At 42.4% G+C, this 22868-nt stretch overlaps 1 protein-coding gene across 4 annotated transcripts in view; it reads left to right on the forward strand.

Annotated features, from left to right (window-relative positions):
* Positions 1 to 22868, forward strand: part of uba6 (ubiquitin like modifier activating enzyme 6) — a 447925-nt gene that overhangs the window by 120891 nt on the left and 304166 nt on the right. For all 4 annotated transcript variants that reach the window (XR_011889573.1, XM_072281896.1, XM_072281895.1 and 1 more), the window contains 2 exons: positions 15200 to 15280; positions 16315 to 16437. Coding sequence is in view for 3 of the 4 variants with exons in the window: in XM_072281896.1 (XP_072137997.1) it covers positions 15200 to 15280; positions 16315 to 16437 (204 nt within the window). In the remaining variant the exon portion in view is untranslated. The remainder of the gene's footprint in view (positions 1 to 15199; positions 15281 to 16314; positions 16438 to 22868) is intronic.

Below are 22868 nucleotides of genomic sequence, written 5' to 3' on the forward strand. Positions count from 1 at the left end.
ATGCAAACAAAGGAGTTGCCATTTGGCGCCATCATCCTAAGCTTTGCCCTCCATCGCCCTCCTCCCGTTCCAACACCTCCCCCCACCTTCTCAATCTCTCTGTCTCGATCTCTGGTGACAGCTTATTCACTGTATTATAATCCCACTGACTCTCACAGTTACCTGGACTATACCTCTTCCCACCCTGTTACTGGTAAAAATGCCATTCCCTTCTCTCAATTCCTCCGTTTCCACTGCATCCGCTCGCATAATGAGACTTTTCATTCCAGAACTCCTCCTTCAAAGAAAGGGGTTTCCCTTCCTCCAACATCAACACTGCCCTCAACCACATCTCTTTCATTTCGCACACACCTCCCCTTACCCCACTCTTCTGCCACCCCACCAGGGATAAGGTTCCTCTTGCCCTCACCTACCACCCCACCAGCTTCCACATCCAGCACGTAATTTTCCATAATTTCCATCATCTCCAATGAGATCCCACCATATTTCCTTCTCCCTCACTTTCTGTTTTCTGCTCCCTATGTGATTCCCTTGTCCATTCATCCCTATCCACTGATCTCCCTCCTGCCACTTATCCTTGCAAACAGAACAAGTGCTACACCTGCCTCCATCAGTACCATTCAGGGCTCCAAACCATCCTTCCAAGTGAGGCGATTCTTCACCTGTGAGTCTGTTGGAGTCACCTACCATATACGGTGCTCCCTGTGTGTGACCTCCTGTATATTGGTGAGACCTGACGTCGATTGGGAGGGCACTTTGATGGGCACCTACGCTCCATCTGTCAGAAGTGGGGAGGGATGGAGCCAAGAGCTGGACAGTTGATTGGCAAAAGGGATATGAGAGGATCATGGGACAGGAGGCCCAGGGAGAAGGAAAAGGGGGAGGGGGGGAAAAACTGAGAGGATGGGCAAGGGGTATAGTGAGAGGGACAGAAGGAGAAAAAGGAGAGAGAGAGAAAGAATGTGTGTATATAAATAAATAATGGATGGGGTACGAGACGGAATATAAGGTGTTGTTCCTCCAACCTGAGTGTGGCTTCATCTTTACAGTAGAGGAGGTTGTAGATAGACATATCAGAATGAGAATGGAACGTGGAATTAAAATGAGTGGCCACTGGGAGATCCTGCTTTCTCTGGCGGTCAGAGCGTAGGTGTTCAGCGAAACAATCTCCTAGTCTGCGTCGGGTCTCGCCAATATATAGAAGGCCACATCTGGAGCACCGGACGCAGTATATCACCCCAGCCAACTCACAGATGAAGTGTCGCCTCACCTGGAAGGACAGTCTGGCGCTCTGAATGGTGGTAAGGGAGGAATTGTAAGGGCATGTGTAGCACTTGTTCCGCTTACAAGGATAAGTGCCAGGAGGGAGATCGGTGGGGAAGGATGGGGGGGATGAATGGACAAGGGAGTCGCGTAGGGAGCGATCCCTGCGGAAAGCGGGGGGGGGGGGGGGAAGATGTGCTTAGTGGTGGGATCCCGTTGGAGGTGGTGGAAGTTACGGAGAATAATATGTTGGACCCGGAGGCTGGTGGGGTGGTAGGTGAGGACAAGGGGAACCCTATTCCTAGTGGGGTGGCTATCCACAGCACCTCTAACCTTTGTGTCATCAGCAAACTTACTAACCCATCCCTCTATTTCCTCATCCAGGTCATTTATAAAAATCACGAAGAATACGGGTCCCAGAACAGATCCCTGAGGCACACCACTGGTCACTGACCTCCATGCAGAAAATGACCCGTCTGCAACCACTCTTTGCCTTCTGTGGGCAAGCCAGTTCTGGGTCCACAAAGCGACGTCCCCTTGAATCCCATGCCTCCTTACTTTCTCAATAAACCTTGCATGGGGTACTTTATCAGATGCCTTGCTGAAATCCAAATACATTACATCTACTGCTCTTCCTTCATCAATGTGTTTGGTCATATCCTCAAAAAATTCAATCAGGTTCGTAAGGCACGATCTGCCTTTGACAAAGCCATGCTGACTATTCCTAATCATATTATACCTCTCCAAATGTTCATAAATCCTGCCTCTCAGGATCTTCTCCATCAACTTACTAACCACTGAAGTTAGACTCACTGGTCTATAATTTCCTGGGCTATCTCTACTCTCTTTCTTGAATAAAAGAACAACATCAGCAACCTTCCAAACCTCTAGAACCTTTCCTGTCCCCATTGATGATTCAAAGATCATCGCCAGAGGCTCAGTAATCTCCTCCCTCGCCTCCCACAATAGCCTGGGGTACATCTCATCTGGTCCCGGTGACTTATCCAACTTGATGCTTTCCAAGAGCTCCAGCACATCCTCTTTCTTGATACCTACATGCTCAAACTTTTCAGTCTGCTGCAAGTCATCACTACAATCACCAGGATCCTTTTCCATAGTGAACACTGAAGTAAAGTATTCATTAAGTACCTCTGCTATTTCCTCTGGTTCCATGCACATTTTCCCACTACACTTGATAGGTCCTATTCTTTCACGTCTTATCTTCTTGCTCTTCGCATATTTGTAGAATGCCTTGGGGTTTTCCTTAATCCTGCCCGCCACGGCCTTGTCATGGCTCCTTCTGGCTCTCCTAATTTCCTTCTAAGCTCCTTCCTATTAGCCTTATAATCTCTAGATCTCTAACATTACCTAGCTCTCTGAATCTTTTGTAAGCTTTTCTTCTTGACTAGATTTATTACAGCCTTTGTACAGCACAGTTCCTGTACCCTACCATAACTTCCCTGTTTCATTGGAACGTACCTATGCAGAACACCACACAAATATCCATAGAAACCATAGAAACTATAGAAACTACAGCACAGAAACAGGTCTTTTGGCCCTTCTTGGCTGTGCCGAACCATTTTCTGCCTAGTCCCACTGACCTGCACAGGGACCATATCCCTCCATACACCTCCCATCCATGTATCTGTCCAATTTATTCTTAAATGTTAAAAAAGAACCCGCATTTACCGCCTCGTCTGGCGGCTCATTCCATACTCCCACCACTCTCTGTGTGAAGAAGACCCCCCTAATGTTTCCTTTAAACTTTCCCCCCTCACCCTAAACCCATGTCCTCTGGTTTTTTTCTCCCCTTGCCTCAGTGGAAAAAGCCTGCTTGCATTCACTCTATCTATACCCATCATAATTTTATATACCTCTATCAAATCTCCCCTCATTCTTCTACGCTCCAGGGAATAAAGTCCCAACCTATTCAACCTTTCTCTGTAACTGAGTTTCTCAAGTCCCGGCAACATCCTTGTAAACCTTCTCTGCACTCTTTCAACCTTATTTATATCCTTCCTGTAATTTGGTGACCAAAACTGAACACAATACTCCAGATTCGGCCTCACCAATGCCTTATACAACCTCATCATAACATTCCAGCTATTATACTCAATACTTTGATTAATAAAGGCCAATGTACCAAAAGCTCTCTTTACGACCCTATCTACCTGTAACGCCACTTTTAGGGAATTTTGTATCTGTATTCCCAGATCCCTCTGTTCCACTGCACTCCTCAGTGCCTTACCATTAACCCTGTATGTTCTACGTTGGTTTGTCCTTCCAACGTGCAATACCTCACACTTGTCAGTATTAAACTCCATCTGCCATTTTTTAGTCCATTTTTCCAGCTGGTCCAAGTCCCTCTGCAGGCTCTGAAAACCTTCCTCACTGTCTACTACACCTCCAATCTTTGTATCATCAGCAAACTTGCTGATCCAATTTACCATATTATCATCCAGATCATTGATATAGATGACAAATAACAATGGACTCAGCACTGATCCCTGTGGCACACCACTAGTCACAGGCCTCCACTCAGAGAAGCAATTCTCTGCCACCACTCTCTGGCTTCTTCCATCGAGCCAATGTCTAATCCAAATTACCACCTCTCCATGTATACCTAGCAACTGAATTTTCCTAACTAACCTCCCATGTGGGACCTTGTCAAAGGCCTTACTGAAGTCCATGTAGACAATATCCACTGCCTTCCCTTCATCCACTTTCCTGGTAACCTCCTCAAAAAACTCCCAATAGATTGGTCAAACATAACCTACCACGCACAAAGCCATGTTGACTCTCCCTAATAAGTCCCAGTCTATCCAAATGCTGTAGATTCTGTCTCTTAGTACTCCCTCCAATAACTTACCTACTACCGACGTTAAACTTACTGGCCTATAATTTCCCGGATTACTTTTCGATCCTTTTTTAAACAACGGAACAACATGAGCCACTCTCCAATCCTCCGGCATCTCACCTGTAGACAGCGACATTTTAAATATTTCAGCCAGGGCCCCTGCAATTTCAACCCTAGTCTCCTTCAAGGTCCGAGGGAACACCCTGTCAGGTCCCGGGGATTTATCCACTTTAATTTCCCTCAAGACAGCAAGGACCTCCTCCTTTTCAATCTGTACAGTTTCCATGATCTCACTACTTGTTTCCCTTAATTCCATAGACTTCATGCCAGTTTCCTCAGTAAACACAGACGCAAAAAACCTATTTAAGATCTCCCCCATTTCCTTTGGTTCCGCACATAGCCGACCACTCTGATCTTCAAGAGGACCAATTTTATCCCTTACAAACCTTTTGCTCTTAATATACCTGTAAAAGCTCTTTGGATTCTCCTTCACTTTGACTGCCAAGGCAACCTCATGTCTTCTTTTAGCCCTCCTGATTTCTTTCTTAAGTATTTTCTTGCACTTCTTGTACTCCTCAAGCACCCTGAGCATTTGCCACATTTCTTCCATACTTTTCCCTGAGAACATCTGTTCCCAATTTAAGCTTCCAATTTCCTGCCTGATAGCCTCATAATTCCCCTTACTCCAATTAAATGCTTTTCTAACTTGTCTGTTCCTGTCTGTCTCCAATGTTATTGTAAAGGAGATAGAATTATGATCATTATCTCCAAAATGCTCTTCCACTGAGAGATCTGACACCTGACCAGGTTCATTTCCCAATGCCAAATCAAGTGCAATCTTGTAGGCTTATCTACATATTGTGTCAAAAAACATTCCCGAACACACCTAACAAACTCCACCCCATCTAAACCCCTTGCTCTGGGGAGATGCCAATTGATATTTGGGAAATTAAAATCTCCCATCACGACAACTCTGTCATTATTACACCTTTCCAGGATCTGTTTCCCTATCTGCTCCTCGATATCCCTGTTACTATTGGGCGGCCTATAAAAAACACCCTGTAAAGTTATTGACCCCTTCCTGTTGCTAACCTCCACCCACAGAGACTCCGTAGCCAATCCGTCCATGACGTCCACCTTTTCTGCAGCTTCACTATCTCTGATCAACAGTGCCACGTCCCCACCTCTTTTACCTCTCTTCCTGTCCTTTCTGAAACATCTAAAACCCGGCACTTAAAGTTACCATTCCTGAGCCATCCAAGTCTCTGTAATGGCCACCACATCATAGCTCTAAGTAATGATGCACGCTCATAGCTCATTAAAAGTAACATTAGCAAATTTGCCGATGACACAAAGCTGGGTGGCAGTGTGAAATGTGAGGAGGATGTTATGAGAATGCGGGGTGAATTGGCCAGGCTGGGTGAGTGGGCAGCTGCATGGCAGATGCAGTTTAATGTGGATAAATATGAAATTATCCACTTTGGTGGTAAGAACGGGAAGGCAGATTATTATCTAAATGGAGTCAAGTTAGGAAAAGTGGAAGCACAACGAGATCTAGGTGTTCTTGTACATCAGTCACTGAAAGCAATCATGCAAGTACAGCAGGCAGTGAAGAAAGCTAATGGCTTGCTGGCCTTCATAACAAGGGGAATTGAGTATAGGAGCAAAGAGGCCCTTCTGCAGCTGTACAGGGCCCTGGTGAGACCACACCTGGAGTACTGTGTGCAGTTTTGGTCTCCAAATTTGAGGAAGGATATTCTTGCTATTGAGGGAGTGCAGCGTAGGTTCACAAGGTTAATTCCCGTGATGGCGGGACTGTCATATGTCAAAAGATTGGAGCGACTGGGCTTGTATACTGTGGAATTTAGAAGACTGAGAGGGGGTCTTATTGAAACATATAAGATTATTAAGGGATTGGGTACACTGCAGGCAGGAAGCATGTTCCTGCTGATGGGTGAGTCCAGAACCAGAGGCCACAGTTTAAGAATTAGGGGTAGGCCATTTAAAACGGAGTTGAGGAAAAATTTTTTCACCCAGAGAGTGGTGGATATATGGAGTGCTCTGCCCCAGAAGGCTGTGGCGGCCAAGTTTCTGGATGCTTTCAAAAAAGAGATGGATAGAGCTCTTAAAGATAGCGGAATCAAAGGTTATGGGGATAAGGCAGGAACTGGATACTGATAGTGGATGATCAGCCATGATCACAGTGAATGGCGGTGCTGGCTCGAAGGGCCGAATGGCCTACTCCTGCACCTATTGTCTATTATCTATCTGCTTTTCTGCTTTCACCCTTTTTGGGTTATTGTTGAAGATCATGGATGATGTGGAATGTGTGCCATCCAATTAACGGGAGGTGTTCTTGGTAAGGATACAATAAAGTTGCGCTTGAGGCTTTTGTTCGAGAGGAAATGAAGAGAAAAAGTGGTGGGTGGAACCAGTTGTAGCATACGTTCCGGTGGGAGACCTGTTTGTTCGAGAAGGAGATTGCGAGCAACGTTCGGAAGTTGTTGTGTGCTTTCATGTTGACCGAGGCCCCAGCGCATGAGTGACAGAGAAGTTCAAGATGAGCTCCAACTTGTGCACATTTGACTGTTTAATTAGAACGGGCTGTTTTCGGTTTGTTATTCTTTACTACCCATTCAGTTAAGAATCATAAATATAATTCCTTTAGTCGTATGTTATTTTGTGGCATTAATTTGTAACAGGGTAGCAAATGAGACAGCATCCACACAAAACGAGGTTTGGGGTGGGATCAAGCAAGCCTCCGCTCACGGGTTTGGTGGGGCTGGAGGTTGTCTTCCCTAGACTTACACAGCCAAGGTGGTTTCATGAAGAAAGCACAACAGCATCTCTACTTTCACATGAGTTTGCAAAGACTCAGCATGACATCCTAAACGTTTACAAACTTCTATAGATGTGTCATGGAGGGTATATTGATTGGTTGCTTTGAAAACACCAGTGCCCTTAAATGGGAAATCCTACAAAAGGTAGTGGATGCAGACCAGTCCGTCATGGGTAAAACCCTCCCACAATTGAGCACATCCACTTTGAGCATTGTCAATATTGTCTGCAGTTCAGGTTGCCATGCCATAAGAGGATATGATTAAACTAGTGAGCAAGTAAAAAAGGATTTGCAAAGGTATTGCCAGAATTCAATAATGAAGAGAACTTGGAGGCGTAAGGTATTTTCCCTGGATCAAAGGAGGAATGAGGAGTGATTTCATGGAGGATCATAAAATCATGAGGAGCAGAGGTGGATTGTCAGTCTTTTTCCCAGGGTCGGGAGCCTAAAATTAGAGGGTATCAGTTTAAGCTGAGAGGTGAAAGATGTGAAGAGACCTGAAGAACAAATTCTTTGATACTGAGAGTGATGGGAATATGAAACAATTACTTCAGGAAATGGTAGAGGTGAGAACTGCTAAGTTGTTTTAAGACATTTAAATAGGTATGTGGATGGGAAAAGTTTTTAGAGATGTGTGCCAAAAATAGGCAAATGGGTCAGAACACACAAAATACTGGAGGAACAGGTAGCATCTGTGGAGGAAAATGAGCTGAGACACTTTATCAGGACTGGAAAGGAAGGAGGCAAAAGGCAGAATGAAAAAGTGAATCAAGATTAGAAAGGAAAGGGAGGTGGGGGGAAGGATTAATGTGAGAGGCTGGTAGGCGATAGGTGGGGAAGGCAAAAGGCTGAAGAAGAAGTACTCTGATAGGAGAGAGTAGAGAATCAAACATGTTGCAGAACCAGAGGGAGGAAGGTGAAGTTGATGAACAAGTAATAAGGGTAGGAGGAGGGCAAAGAGAAGGGAGAAAGAGATAAGGGAAAACCATGGTGGGGGATCCACTGTAGAGGGCAGTGTTTACTGTAAGCTTAAAAAAAATCAATGGTAATGCTGTGAAGTTGGAGAATACAAACACGGGATGTCAACGGTTGCTGCTGTAATCCATTTCTGGCTTCATTGTGGAGTGTAAGAAAAGCAAGTGATATTATAGTTCAAAGTACATTTATTATCAAAGTAGGTGGTTTTATGGCTGAAAGATTGCAGTTTAGAGATTAACATCCAAGGATACATATGCTATTGAAAGGACTGGCAGGTAGGTGGGGGGTTGGCATGGGTTTGTTGGTATAAAATGAAATCAAATCCTTAGAAAAAGGTGACATAGACTTGGAAGATGTAGAACCGTTGTGGGTAGAGATTAGGAAGTGCAAGAGTAAAAAAAAATCCCTGATGGGAGTTATTTATAGGCCTCCAAACACTAGCCAGTGGGCTACAAATTATAATGGGAGATAGAAAATGGATGTCAAAAGGTTATGATTGGCATGGGAGAATTTCAATATGCAACTAGATTAGGAAAATCAGGTTGGACAAACCAAGGTAGAACATACAGGGTTAATGGTAAGGCACTGAGGAGTGCAGTGGAACAGAGGGATCTGGGAATACAGATACAAAATTCCCTAAAAGTGGCATCACAGGTAGATAGGGTCGTAAAGAGAGCTTTTGGTACATTGGCCTTTATTAATCAAAGTATTGAGTATAAGAGCTGGAATGTTATGATGAGGTTGTATAAGGCATTGGTGAGGCCGAATCTGGAGTATTGTGTTCAGTTTTGGTCACCAAATTACAGGAAGGATTTAAATAAGGTTGAAAGAGTGCAGAGAAGGTTTACAAGGATGTTGCCGGGACTTGAGAAACTCAGTTACAGAGAAAGGTTGAATAGGTTGGGACTTTATTCCCTGGAGCGTAGAAGAATGAGGGGAGATTTGATAGAGGTATATAAAATTATGATGGGTATAGATAGAGTGAATGCAAGCAGGCTTTTTCCACTGAGGCAAGGGGAGAAAAAAACCAGAGGACATGGGTTAAGGGTGAGGGGGGGAAAGTTTAAAGGGAACATTAGGGGGGGCTTCTTCACACAGAGAGTGGTGGGAGTATGGAATGAGCTGCCAGATGAGGTGGTAAATGCGGGTTCTTTTTTAACATTTAAGAATAAATTGGACAGATACATGGATGGGAGGTGTATGGAGGGATATGGTCCATGTACAGGTCAGTAGGACTAGGCAGAAAATGGTTCGGCACAGCCAAGAAGGGCCAAAAGACCTGTTTATGTGCTGCTGTTTCTATGGTTCTTAAAATCAGGTTGGTGCTGATTTTGGATCCGAAGAGAGAGAATTTTCAGAATTCCTATGAGATGGCTTTTTAGAGCAGCTTGTGGTTGAGCCCACTAGGGGAACAGCTATTCTGGATTGGGTGTTGTGTAATGAACTGGATTTGAATAGAGAACTTAAGGTAAAGGAGTCCTTAGGAGCCAGTGATCATAATATGAATGTCTTCACCCTTCAATTTGGGAGGGAGAAGCTAAAGTCAAATTTATCAGTAATACAGTTGAGTAAAGAGAATTACAGAGACCTGAGAGAATGGCCAAAGTTAATTGGAAGGGGACACTAGTAGGGATGATGTCAGAGCAGCAATGGCTGGAGTTTCTGCGAGTAACTCAAAAGGCACAGTATAGATACATCCCAAAGAAGAGGCCGTATCCTAAAACAGTGGGATGACATTACTGTAGCCAACAAGGGAAGTCAAAGCCAACATAAAAACAAAAGAAAGGGCATATAATTGAGTAAAAATTAGTGTGAAGTTAAGGATAGGGAAGCTTTTAAAAACCAACAGAAGGCAACTAAAAAGCCATAAGGAGTGAAAAAATGAAATACAATGGTAAGCTAGCTAATACTATCAAAGAGGATACCAAAGGTTTTTCTTTTAAAGATATAAAAAGAGTAAAAGAAAGGTGAGGATACATATCGGACAGCTGGAAAGTGATGCTGGATTGGTGAAGGCAAAAGTGAGTGCAGTCGCTATTACTAGGGAGAAGGTGCTTGGTAAGCTGGAAAGTAACTAAGTCACCTGGACCAGATGGAATAGATGCTAGCACTGTGAAAGAAGTAGCTGAAGAGATTGTGGAGGCATTAGTAATGATCTTTCAAGAAATATTAAATTCTGGCAAGTTTCTGGAGGACAAGAAAATTGCAAATGCCACCCCACTCTTCAAGAAGGGAAAAAGGCAGAAGGAAGGAAATTATAAGTCAGACACGGGGAAATCTGCAGATGCTGGAAATTGAAGCAACACACACAAAAAATGCTGGTGAATACAGCAGGCCAGGCAGCACCTATAGGAAGAGGTACAGTCGACGTTTCGGGCCGGGACCCTTCGTCAGGACGAAGGATCCCAGCCCGAAACATCGACTGTACCTCTTCCTATAAATTATAAGCCAGTCAGCCTGACCTCAATAGTTGGGGAGAAGTTGGAGTTGATTTTTAAGGATTAGGTTACTTGGAGGTACATGATAAAATAGATCAACGTCAGCATGGTTTCCTGAAAGGAAAATGTTGCCTGACAAATCTGTTGGAATTCTTTGAGGAAAGAACAAGCAGAATAGACTAAGGAAAATTGGTGGATATTGTGTACTTGGATTTTCAGAGTGACTTTGACAAGTTGTTGCATATGAGGCTGCCAAACAAGTTTCACGACATATGCCGGTACCCATAAACCTGATTCTGATTCCGATAGGAACTCATGACGGGGAAGATACTAACATGGATAGAGCATTGGTTGCTTAGTAGGAGCCAAAAACTGGGAATAAAGAGAGCCTTTTCTAATTGGCTGCCTGTGACTAGTGGTATTCCTCAAGGGTTAGTGCAAGGACCAGTTCTTTTTACATTGTATGTCAGTAACTTGGATGTTGGAATTGATGGCTTTGTGGCCAAGTTTGTGGATGATATAAAGATAGATGAAAGACTTGGGAGCCCTCATGCAGGGTTCCCTAAAGGTTAACTTGCTGGTTGTGAGGAAAGCAAATGCAATGTTAGCATTTGTTTTGAGAGGACTAGAATATAATAACAAAGAAGTATGCTGAGGCTTTATAAGGCACTGGTGAGGCCTCACTTGGAGTATTGTGCGTAGTTTGGGCCCCTTATCTATGAAAAGATGTACTGACATTGGTGAAAGTTGAAAGGACATTCCAAGAATGAAAGGCTCATTCCAAGAATGAGGAGTGCTTGAAGGCTCTGAGCCTGTACTTGCTAGAATTTAGAAGAATGAGGGAGATCTCATTGTAACCTATTAAATATTGAAAAGAACATACACAAAATGCTGGAGGAACTCATCAGGTCAGACTGCAGTCATAGAAATGAACACGCAGTCAACATTTTGGGCCGAGACCCTTCTTCAGGACTCGGTGTTGAAAGGGCTAGATAGAGTGGTGTGTGGAGGATGACTCCTGTAGTGCAGGAGTCTTGGACCACAATAGAGAAACGTCCGTTTTGAATGGAGATGATGAAAAATTTCTTTAGCCAGAGTGTGGTGAATCTGTGGAATTTATTACCATAGGCTGCTGTGGAGGCCAGGTCATTGAGTGTATTTAAGACCATTAGACATAGGAGCAGAATTAGGCGATTTGGCCCATTGAATCTGCTTTGCCATTCAATCATGTCTGAGGTTGGTAGATTCTTGCTACATCAGTGTGTGAAAGGTTAAGGGGAGAAGGCAGGAGAATGGGTTTGGGAACAAAATAGATTAGCCATGGTCAAATGATAGAGCCAGCTTGATGGGCTGAATGGCCAAATTCTGCACCTGTGTCATATGGTTTGATGTATTGCATATAGAACTTTGAGATTCATCTTCTTGCAGGCAGGCTCAAAACAAAGAAACACAATAGAATTAATGAAAAACCCCACACCACAAGAAAGTCTTACGTCAGTTGTGTGAATAAGACAACAAATCGTGCATACAATTCTAAAAAAAAAAGCAAAATCAATCAAACAGTGAACAGAACATGAGCTGCAGAGTCCACGAAAGTAATTCGACAGCCATTGAGCCCATCCAGCACTTCAGCTGATGGCTGTAGGCTTCAGAGCTGAGGCAAGTGCCAATAGCTGCAGGATCAAGCAACACACACAAAAAATGCTGGTGAACGCTGCGGGCCAGGCAGCATCTATAGGAAGAGGTACAGTTGACGTTTCGGGCTGAGACCCTTCGTCAGGACTAACTGAAAGAAGAGATAGTAAGAGATTTGGAAGTGGCCTCAAATCTCTTACTGTCTCTTCTTTCAGTGCTGCCTGGGTCAGGTAGCCTAAAATTAGAGGGTGTCAGTTTAAGCTGTCTGGCCTGCTGCGTTCACCAGCATTTTTTGTGTGTGTTGCTTGAATTTCCAGCATCTGCAGATTTCCTCGTGTTTGAGCTGCAGAATCAGTTACGTGCTGAGATGAGGAAAGTCTCCTTGAGTAGTGAGCTGAACACTAGTTTGTCCTTCACCCTTAGCCTCAACAACGTAAACTTTTTCTTCTGGCTTACCCTTTAAATTGGCCAAATGTCAGTTCGTTATCTGCTCTTGAGCTCGGGTCCAGCTCCAAGTGCGCTTGCGCAATGGCCATTGTGGCCATATTGGCATTCTCAAGAGTCCAGCTCACAGGAAATTTCAGGATACCACAAACACACGAAGTCATACTTTCAAGTGCACTCCTTCCAATGGGAAATTACAGGCTGCAGATTGCAGTCATTATAGTCCTGATAAAATGTATTTAGTAGAATATTTAATAGTCTTGTTTGCCGCCTGCAAAGCACCATGGTGACTCACCAGTGCCATCATCATTAAAATGTTTGGCCATCAAGCAGTCCTAGTTCTTGCGGTGGAGGTGCTCAACCAAATGGTCACCCACTCTGCATCAGGTCTTACCAATGTAGAGGAGGCCGCACTTGGAGCACCAGATGCAAGGATCTGACTGTTTGCATCACGGCCTGGTATATAAACAATAATGCCCTTGAACAGAAAAGTCTATAAAAAGCATTGGATTCAGCCCAGTATGGGTAAAGCTCTGCCCACTATTGACAACATCTACAAAGAGCATGGTCGCAGAAAAACAGCATCCAGTATCAAGGACCCCCTCTATACAGGCCATGCTTTCTTCTCACTGCTGCCATCAGGAAGGAGATACAGGAGCTTCAGATCTCACGCCACCAGTTTAATGAGCAGTTATTTCCTGTCAGCCATCAGGTTCTTGAGCAGAGGGGATAACTTTACTTGCCCCAACTGATTCTGCAACCTATGGACTCATTTTCAAGGGCTCTACAACTCATGTTCTTGACATTTATTGCTTATTTATTTTTCACTGTATTTGTACAGTTGTCTTTTGAACATTGGTTGTTTGTCTTTGTTAAGTGTGTTTTTTCATTTTTATTAACTGTGAATGCCCCCAAGAAAGTAAATCTCAGGGAAGTATTTGATGACATACAATATATGTACCTTGATAAATTTATTTTAAACTTTGATATGACACTGATGGATTTGCATTTGAAGTGCTGTCTCACCTGGAGGGACTTTTTAAGATACCATGGTCAGCATGGATGAGTTGGACCAAACTGCTTGATTTTGTACTCTGTAGGACTGTGACTATGTAGACACTATAATTCATAACTTTGCAGATGGCAGTCAAATTTGTGGCATTGTTAATAGTGTTTTGAAGTACCAGAAATCTTGAGTTACAAAACGATATTCATTAGATTGGGTAGTGCAGTCGCAGATTGAATTCAACTCTAATAATTGTGTGGTGGTGCATTTTGGTAGGTCTGATAAGGTTCAGAATATACATCATGAATTGTAAGGCTCTAGAGGGCATACAGGTCCATAAATCTCTAAACACGGCAGCACAGGTAGATAAGGGAATGAGCAACTTTGTGTGTTGCTTGAATTTCCAGCATCTGCAGATTGCCTCGTGTTTGCGGAGATAAGGGAATGATACTGGTTTTCAGGAACTGGGAATATAGCCCACATCTGTGGTATTGTGAGCAATTCTGGCTGTAGGAAAGATGTGATTGCACTGGAGAAGATGCAGAGGTGATTTACTAGGATGATGCCTGGGATAGGATATTTCAGTCTTAAGAAAGATTTGTAAGGCTGCATTTGTTTTCCTTGGAGTGAAGAAACCTAGGGAAACCTGAAAATTGGGGTTCATAGATACAATTGGTGGTGCGAAGATTTGACTAATACAAGTTTAATATATAGGTGCAGGTTTAAGTTAAGGATTAAGAGGATTAGGGAGGACCAGATAAAAATTATTTCCACAGTTATAAACACAAGATTCTGCAGGTGTTGGAACTTCTGAGTAACACACACAAACGCTGGAGTTCACCCAGGAGTGGCTGGAATCTGAAATGTCTTGCCTGTGAAGATGCTGCATGTGGCTATTCTTGCAACATTTAAAAAAATATTGTGAGCATTTGAACTGCTTGGATAACATCCCTCCAAGATGCAGCACAGAGCGTCATAGGAAGTCAATCCTGCCTGTGGCCATCAAACTTTACAACTCTTCCCTTGGAGGATCAGACACCCTCTGCCGATAGGCTGGTCCTGGACTTATTTCATAATTTACTGGCATAAATTACATATTACTATTTAACTATTTATGGTTCTATTACTATTTATTATTTATGGTGCAACTGTAACGAAAACCAATTTCCCCCTGGGATCAATAAAGTATGACTATGACTATTGGCCCCAGAACATGTGTGGTAATGGAATTAGCTTAGTGTATACTTGAAATTCTGAATGGTGATGAGAGGTCAAAGGGACTGTTTCTGTGCTTTATCACAATCTGACCCTTAATGTGACACCATACACATAGGAGCAGAATTAGGTCTCTCGGCCCATGGAATCTGCTCCACCATTTCATCGTGGCTGATTTATTATCTCTCTCAACATCATTTTCCTGTCTTCTCCCCATAACTTTTGATGCCCTGATTTATTAAGAACCTATCAACCTCCACTTTAAATACACCCAGTGACTTGGCCTGCACAGTCATCTGTGGTAATGTATTCCACAGATTTACCACCCTCTGGCTGAAGAAAATTTTCCTACTCTCTGTTCTAAATGGATGTCCCTCAATTCTGAGGCTGTGCCCTTTGGTCCCAGACTCCCACTATAGGAAACATCCTCTCCGCATCCACTTGATCCAGACCTTTCAATATTCAATAGGTTGCAATAGCCTTGTAGCAATTCATGTAACTGGAACTTTCTTTATCATCTATAGTGTGTGATATTGACAGAGACTGGACTTTCACTTCAAAAGAAGGTTAACAGCTTCTGCCGCTCCCAGCACCCACCCATCAAGGTATGCTTTATGAGTAAGATACAGAGAATGAACCATGAACATTTAATTGATTACAGCAAAACAATAATCTTGCAGTCTTATGACTGCCATATATTTGATAATGTGTGCACGATCGGAAGGAAAGAAATGGTACACAATTACTGCTCTCATTAAAAAGTTATGGCATAAAAATGCATTTGGGAGGAATCTAGTGAGATGAATGTAACAACTGAATTGAAAAACCTTTTACTGGTTAATAAAACCAGCAGAATCTCTGATATTTACTTTTCTGTGCTGAGTTTTTGCTCTGAACATTCTAAGGATAGTATAAGGTTACAGTGAGTAAATAGCAAATCTGCACCGAGCAGGTTATTCCAGCTGCCTGGTTAGTGCTTTATTGCTGCTTTCAAGACATTGTAGTACATACACCATATGTCCTTGAACACGTTGTTGAGCTTCAGACATATTGTGAACACTGTAAAATGCAGTCCTACGAGTTAGAATGTGAAGCATTAATGAGCAGTCTGTGAAAAAGTTATCTTGTTCTACTTCCAGATTGATAATGTAGCCATGGCCTCTAAAATAGTACAAATTAAAATTGCATTTTGTGCAACCAGTTTGTCAAAAATAACAACATGATCTTATATAACAAAATATATCAAAAATAAAGCTATGTTGAAGAAATTTTATTTCAAAAAGATTCTAGCAGTTTCAAATTAGTCTTACAAATATAAATGTTGTTTTACTCGAATTGTTCATGTTCTGGGAACTATTTATAAATGTCTTTATGATGTGCATCCCTGTAACCCCCTTCTTATGTCTCTTTTAATTCTTTGGCTGAAAATTCTTGTTTTTGCATAGTGTTATCTCAAAATATAAATTCTTTTTGACATTGAGAAATCCTTGATTTATTTAAACAACCAATGTAGAACAATAGCTGTATCACTAGGTCACACTTTGAAGGAAAGATTTCCTTTTGAGCTCTGCGTACTGCTGCACACTCTAAAGATACATGGTGAAAGATGTGGTTGCTAATTGTGTATCTCTGTTTCCAGTTCATTAGTGGTGATGTATATGGAGTGTTCAGCCGAGTGTTCTGTGACTTTGGGGATCATTTTGAGGTATCTGACCCAAGTGGAGAAGAGCCAAAGGAAGTCTTCATTCAGAATATCACACAGGTAATATCTACAAAAAATAATCACTTTCATTGGCATTTTACATTAGTGAACAACAACTTCAATTTGTAATGGAGTCACAGAGAGGCCTAGCTCAGAAGGAAATTACTTAATTCATCGAGCTGTACCAGTCTATGTATGAGAAATTCACTCCTCCTTCTCCTTCTGCATAGCCCTTCAAATTTTTCCCTTTTAAGTGTTTGTGCAGTTTCCTTTTAAACAAATTGGCGATGGTTGAATTGGTCCCCTCTTCCATCCCCAGCAATACATTTCAGAATAAACCATCTGCTGGACAAAACAGATTTTTTTCACTTTCACAAGGAAATCTGCAGATGCTGGAAATTCAAGCAACACACACAAAAAATGCTGGTGAACGCAGCAGGTCAGGCAGCATCTTTAGGAAGATTACAAACGACAACAAATTCAGAAAGTGCGTTTATTACTTGCAGCAGAATACCTACTTCCATATGTTAAATCGTTAGAAAGTAGCTTCAATCTTACAACACGGAACAAATCACTTTAATACTTCAAAGTTCAGTAATTCAGGAACTTAATGTCCTTGAGGTTGTTTCATCGCATTACGTTCCTGGATCCATCTCTGGTTCCTGGCATTAGATTAGGTTATGAGGACACGCAGTCCACTTTTATTGTCATTTAGTAATGCATGCATTAAGAAATGATACAATGTTTTTCCAAGATGATACCACATACATGACAAACTGACTGAAAAACTGCCAAAAACCGCATAATTATAACATATAGTTACAACAGTGCAAAGCAATACCGTAATTTGATAAGAACAGACCATGGGCACGGTAAAAAATCTCAAAGTCTCTCTAAAGTCCTATCTCACGCAGATGGTGAACCTCCAGCGCCACATTTGTTCTTTAATCAGTGCATTTTTCTTTTGAGACATCTTTCCCCATGACAGCTGTGTCCTGTTTTTCTCATTTTAAATCTTTTTTATTAATTATTATTGAAAATCAACAACAAAGAAAAATACATCAAAATAATCAAGACAACATATCAATATGTATAATAAGAGTTAGACTATCAACCAAACTAAACAGTATATCAATAGTAATAAGAAAAAAACATGTGAAAGCTTTTTGTTTTGGAAAAAAGAAAGAAGGGAAAAAGAAAACATGAGGAAATCTGCAGTTACTGGAAATTCAAGCAACACACATCAAAGTTGCTGGTGAATGCAGCAGGTCAGGCAGCATCTCTAGGAAGAGGTACAGTCGACGTTTCGGGCCGAGACCCTTAGTCAGGACTAACTGAAGGAAGAGCTAGTAAGAGATTTGAAAGTGGGAGGGGGAGGAGGAGATCCAAAATGATAGGAGAAGACAGGAGGGGGAGGGATGGAGCCAAGAGCTGGACAGTTGATTGGCAAAAGGGATATGAGAGGATCATGGGACAGGAGGCCCAGGGAGAAAGAAAAGGGGGAGGGGGGAAAACCCAGAGGATGGGCAAGGGGTATAGTGAGAGGGACAGAGGGAGAAAAAGGAGAGAGAGAAAAAGAATGTGTGTATATAAATAAATAACGGATGGGGTACGAGGGGGAGGTGGGGCATTAGCGGAAGTTTGAGAAGTCAATATTCATGCCATCAGGTTGGAGGCTACCCAGTCGGAATATAAGGTGTTGTTCCTCCAACCTAAGTGTGGCTTCATCTTTACAGTAGAGGAGGCCGTAGATAGACATATCAGAATGGGAATGGGACGTGGAATTAAAATGTGTGGCCACTGGGAGATCCTGCTTTCTCTGGCGGACAGAGCGTAGGTGTTCAGCAAAACGATCTCCCAGTCTGCATTGGGTCAGAAAACACAAAAATCGCAAAAGAGCAATAACTATGATTATGACACCAATGTTAATACCTTAATATAGGATAATCACTCACCATCCACTTCCTGGAGTGTTATAATTGTGAAACCGATGTCCCACTTTCTTAATCTTTTTGCAGGCTTCCACCAAGTACGTAAATGCAACATTCTTGTTGAATCAGGATACACGTGCCTCCTTTCTCGGATAAAACGAAGTCCAAAGTGATTTGGTTTTGTAGTGCTACTATATGGACTGCCACCAATTTAGATATTGCTTATAGCATTCAATCGAGAGCACTTACAGTTTCATTTGCTAACTCTTCCAGTGCTGATGCCACGTTAATCAGCTGCTAAACTGCTTTACCAGTTCCATAGGCAAGTGTTACCGTCCCCAGAGACAACACCAAGACCTTTCACTCTGGGGTTAGCATTGTCATATGGGGTGTATGTACATCCTCTAAAACACTCGTTGTTTCTACATTTAGCTCCCCATCTTCCCCCAGTGACATTGTAGCTATACTGATGAGGGGAGCGGGAGTCTATGTTTCTGACTCCCATCACCGTTGTACCAAACATGTCCAGGACAGAGGGCTTGGACCAATTAAAATAACAGTTCATCTCTGTTCCATTAAAGGGCACGGGTAAAAGGGACACACCCATTTCTACATGGGCCAGGACAGCCTTACAAACCCAGCAACTTCAGACATTGGTCTTGTTTGCACAATCGTAAGTCATTCGTAGGAAAGTGTTTGTGGCAGTTACATCTGTGAGAGAAAGGGCAAAGGATAATCTGACCGTTGTCATTAGGACTCTCAGCGGTTTTATTTTACGTCACCAGGTACTTCCTAAAGGCTTTTCTTTTTCTCTCTTACCTTGATAGCTGTATTGGTAACCAGTAGTACCTGAAATGGTCCGTCAAATCAAGGTCCCAAACAATTCCTTTTTTTTTTAACTGTCCGCACCACCGTGTAGTCTACAGGCTCGATATCGTCGCTGGGCTTCCTTTACCTTTTTAGGCCAATATAGTAGTTCAGAATAGTGTCATGCAGGTTATGTACATCCATCTAGTGGCACACCTAATGGCAAAGTCCATCCCATTATGATTTAATGTCTGGACAAGCCAATGGTTCTATTTGCAGTGGCTTGAATAGTCATCAGAACCAAAAGCAGCACCTGTTACAACTTTCATCTAGTTTCCTCACACATTTTGCTAAGTTCATTTTTAGTTGTTCTGACCATCCTTTCCCCTTGGCCTGTTGACTGAGGATGGTAGCCACATGTTGATCCACCTATAAGGCTTTGCAAACTTCTTTAATTACCTTATCAGTGAAATGGGTACCATTGTCGCTAGATAGTTTCCAAGGGATTCCAGATCGAGGGGATATTTCCTTTAACAAGCATTTCATGGGGTTATGTCCTTTAACAAACATTTCACAGGATGAATTCCTTTAACAAGCATTTCACGGGATTAATTCCTTTCACGAGCATTTCACGGGATTAATTCCTTTCACGAGCATTTCACGGGATTAATACCTTTCATGAGCATTTCACGGGATGAATTCCTTTAACAAGCATTCCGCGGGATTAATTCCTTTCATGGGCATTTTGTGGGATTAATTCCTTTAACAAACATTTTACTCATGTAACTAAACCATATGCTTTACAAGGAAATGCCCCAACCCATTGTGAGAACACACCAATAATAACTAATACATGCTCTTACCCTCACACTCAGGCAATTCAATAAAGTCCGTCTGTAAGCATACAAAATGGCCATCTGATGTGGGGTTCGAGCCCCTGTTACGTTTACCAGTTTTCCCAGAGTCTGGAAGGCACATATCAGGCATTGCCAACAGATTTGGTTTGCAACTTGAGATACTCCAGAGACAAACTTGGTATGTCTTATTTGATCAATCGTTCCCCTCTTGTGAACTTGTGAACACATTGGGCAGTCCACGGTACCAATTTACCTGGGGCGTCCATTGGGGTGAAGCCACATGAAGCTTACAACTCAGCTTTTCCCACTTTACCAATCAATCAAAGTAAGAGCATAAGACATGGTCGATGGGGCAGTGGACCAAAATGATGGAGTGAGTGTAAGTCAGTATAAGCATTGGCATTCTGTCCTTTAGCAAGTATACAAGCCCTAGTAAGCGCAAAGAGCTCGCTTGTTATGCTGAAGTAAACATAAGAGCCGCTGCCTGCACAACAGGGGTAATTGCACATCCTTCACATGGTTTTCCCATACGGTATCGGAAAGGCATTAACAATAGGAATGTCAGTAAGGTCCACACAGGATTTATTACACCTTGTGTTACAAGTCTCGCAGCAGTGTGGATTGCCGTCTTTCTCCACCGGGAGAAGAGTGGCACAACACAGTAATTCTAATATTCAGGTTTATTCATAACTCAGTTTCTTGCTTAGTTTTCCTGATAGGAGTAAGGTGTTGCATGGCAGCGAGTCAATAACGTTTCCACTGAATATGGGACATGAACACAAGAAAGATGACTAAGAGTCAATGACTACATTTACTAAACAACAAGGAAAGAAATTGCCACGACTAGAAGACTAGTTAGTTAACTCTAACTGAAAAAAATTGTTTCCCTGTGGTCCTGAGTCAAAACGACCTGAACTAACTCATTTTTATGATGAAAGAAAATATGAAAATTTTCTATGTTTCTATGAGCTCCTTACTATAGCCTGGGAGGCCCAAAGCTGGGGTGGATATTACTCTTTTGTATGTTCAAATGCCTCCTCAGCTTCTGGGGTCCAGCATAATGGATCTGGTTGATTGAGAAGAAGTATATTCTGGAGAGGCCGAACAATAGTGGCATTATCTAATATCCACTGTCTGTAATACCCAGTCATCCCTAGGAAATGTTTCATTTGCCATTGAGTCACTGGGGGCTTCGACTATTAACCAATGACCTTTCATTCTGGGATATAGTATGTCCTAGATAAGTAACTTCTGGTTGTACAATCTGTAGTTTCTCCTTTAATACTTTATGACCTGTATTAGCTAGTTTATGTGAAGGTAAGAGGAAGTCCTGCTCATAGGTTTGCTTGCTTGGGAAGGTCAACAGGAGATCATCCACTATTTGAGTAGAGCTCCCCCCTCCCCCCCCCTCCCGGAAGCGCCTTACCTTGTTCCATTTGCAATTTACATGACAAAACACTGATTGAATCAAAATATTTTCCAGGGAGTCTCAAACTCAAAGTCACTGTCAGAAGTCTCAATCAAGGTAAGATTAATTAATTAATCAATAAGACATGGAACAGAATTAGTCCATTCAGCCTGTCGAGTCTGCCCAAGTGGCTGATCCCGGATCTCACTCAATGCCATATACCTGCCCTTCCACCATATCCTTTAATGCCCTGACCAATCAGGAAATGATCAACTTCAGCCTTAAATATACCCATGGGCTTGGCCTCCACAGCAGACTGTGGCAGAGCTTTCCACGGATTCACCATTCTCTGGCTAAAATAAAATCCTCCTTACCTTTGTTCTAAAAGATCGCCCCTCAATTTTGAGTCTGTGCCCTCCAGTTCTGTCTATCCCCACCATAGGAAACGTCCTCTGTACATCCACCTGATTTAGTTGGTAGATTATCTTTTATGTTCGATAAAAGAATGCAGTCTTGTTAGTAAAGCTACTTACTTCAGAATATTCCAATCTTTCCAAAATATTTAATTTCAAATGCCAATGAGCAATTTCCCTAACTGTCCATTTCCCTCAGAAACGTGGGCATCTCATACCCAGAATACAGATGCACAAATTTCTATCTTCTTAACCAAGATTTCACATGGCCTGTGTGGAATTAATTAATTAATTAATCAATTAATTCTCTAAAATTAATTACATGGATAACAAATTTTAAAAAACTCAACCCCAAAAAAGAGACGAAAATCCATGCTTCCTTCAGAACCTTCCCAAGTAACTGCAAAACTTCAAAAACCAGTTATTTCTCACAATGAAACGCTTTCACACATTTTACAAACGTGGGAGGGTGAGGAGCCAGAGGTTGTGGTACATATAGGTACCAATGATATAGGTAGGAAAAGGGAAGAGGTCATGAAAGGAGAATATAGGGAGTTGAGAAGAAGGACCGCAAAGGTAGTAAAGGTAGATTACTGCCTGTGCCACACGACAGTGAGAGTAGGAATGGAATGAGGTGGAGGATAAATGTGTGGCTGAGGGATTGGAGCAGGGGGCAGGGATTCAAGTTTCTGGATCATTGGGACCTCTTTAGGGGCAGGTGTGACCTGTACAGAAAGGACGGGTTGTACTTGAATCCTAGGGGGACCAATATCCTGGCAGGGAGATTTGCGAAGGCTGCTGGGGAGACTTTAAACTAGAATAGTTGGGGGGTGGGAATCAAATTGAAGAGACCAGGAGAGAGGAGGTTAGTTCACAAATAGAGAAAGCTAGTTGACAGTGTGTGAGGGAGGATAGGCAGGTGACAGAGAAAGGGAACGTTCAGACTGAAGATGTAGGGGAGAAGGAAGAAAAAGATAATAAAGTTGTTTGCATCATTAGGGATAAACCGAGAGTGAGAGGTGGAGAGTTTCGTAAATGCATCTATTTTAATGCTAGGAGCATTGTAAGAAAGGTG

Source organism: Mobula birostris, chromosome 17 (assembly GCF_030028105.1).
Source record: "Mobula birostris isolate sMobBir1 chromosome 17, sMobBir1.hap1, whole genome shotgun sequence".
NCBI classification, from domain to species: Eukaryota; Metazoa; Chordata; class Chondrichthyes; order Myliobatiformes; family Myliobatidae; genus Mobula; species Mobula birostris.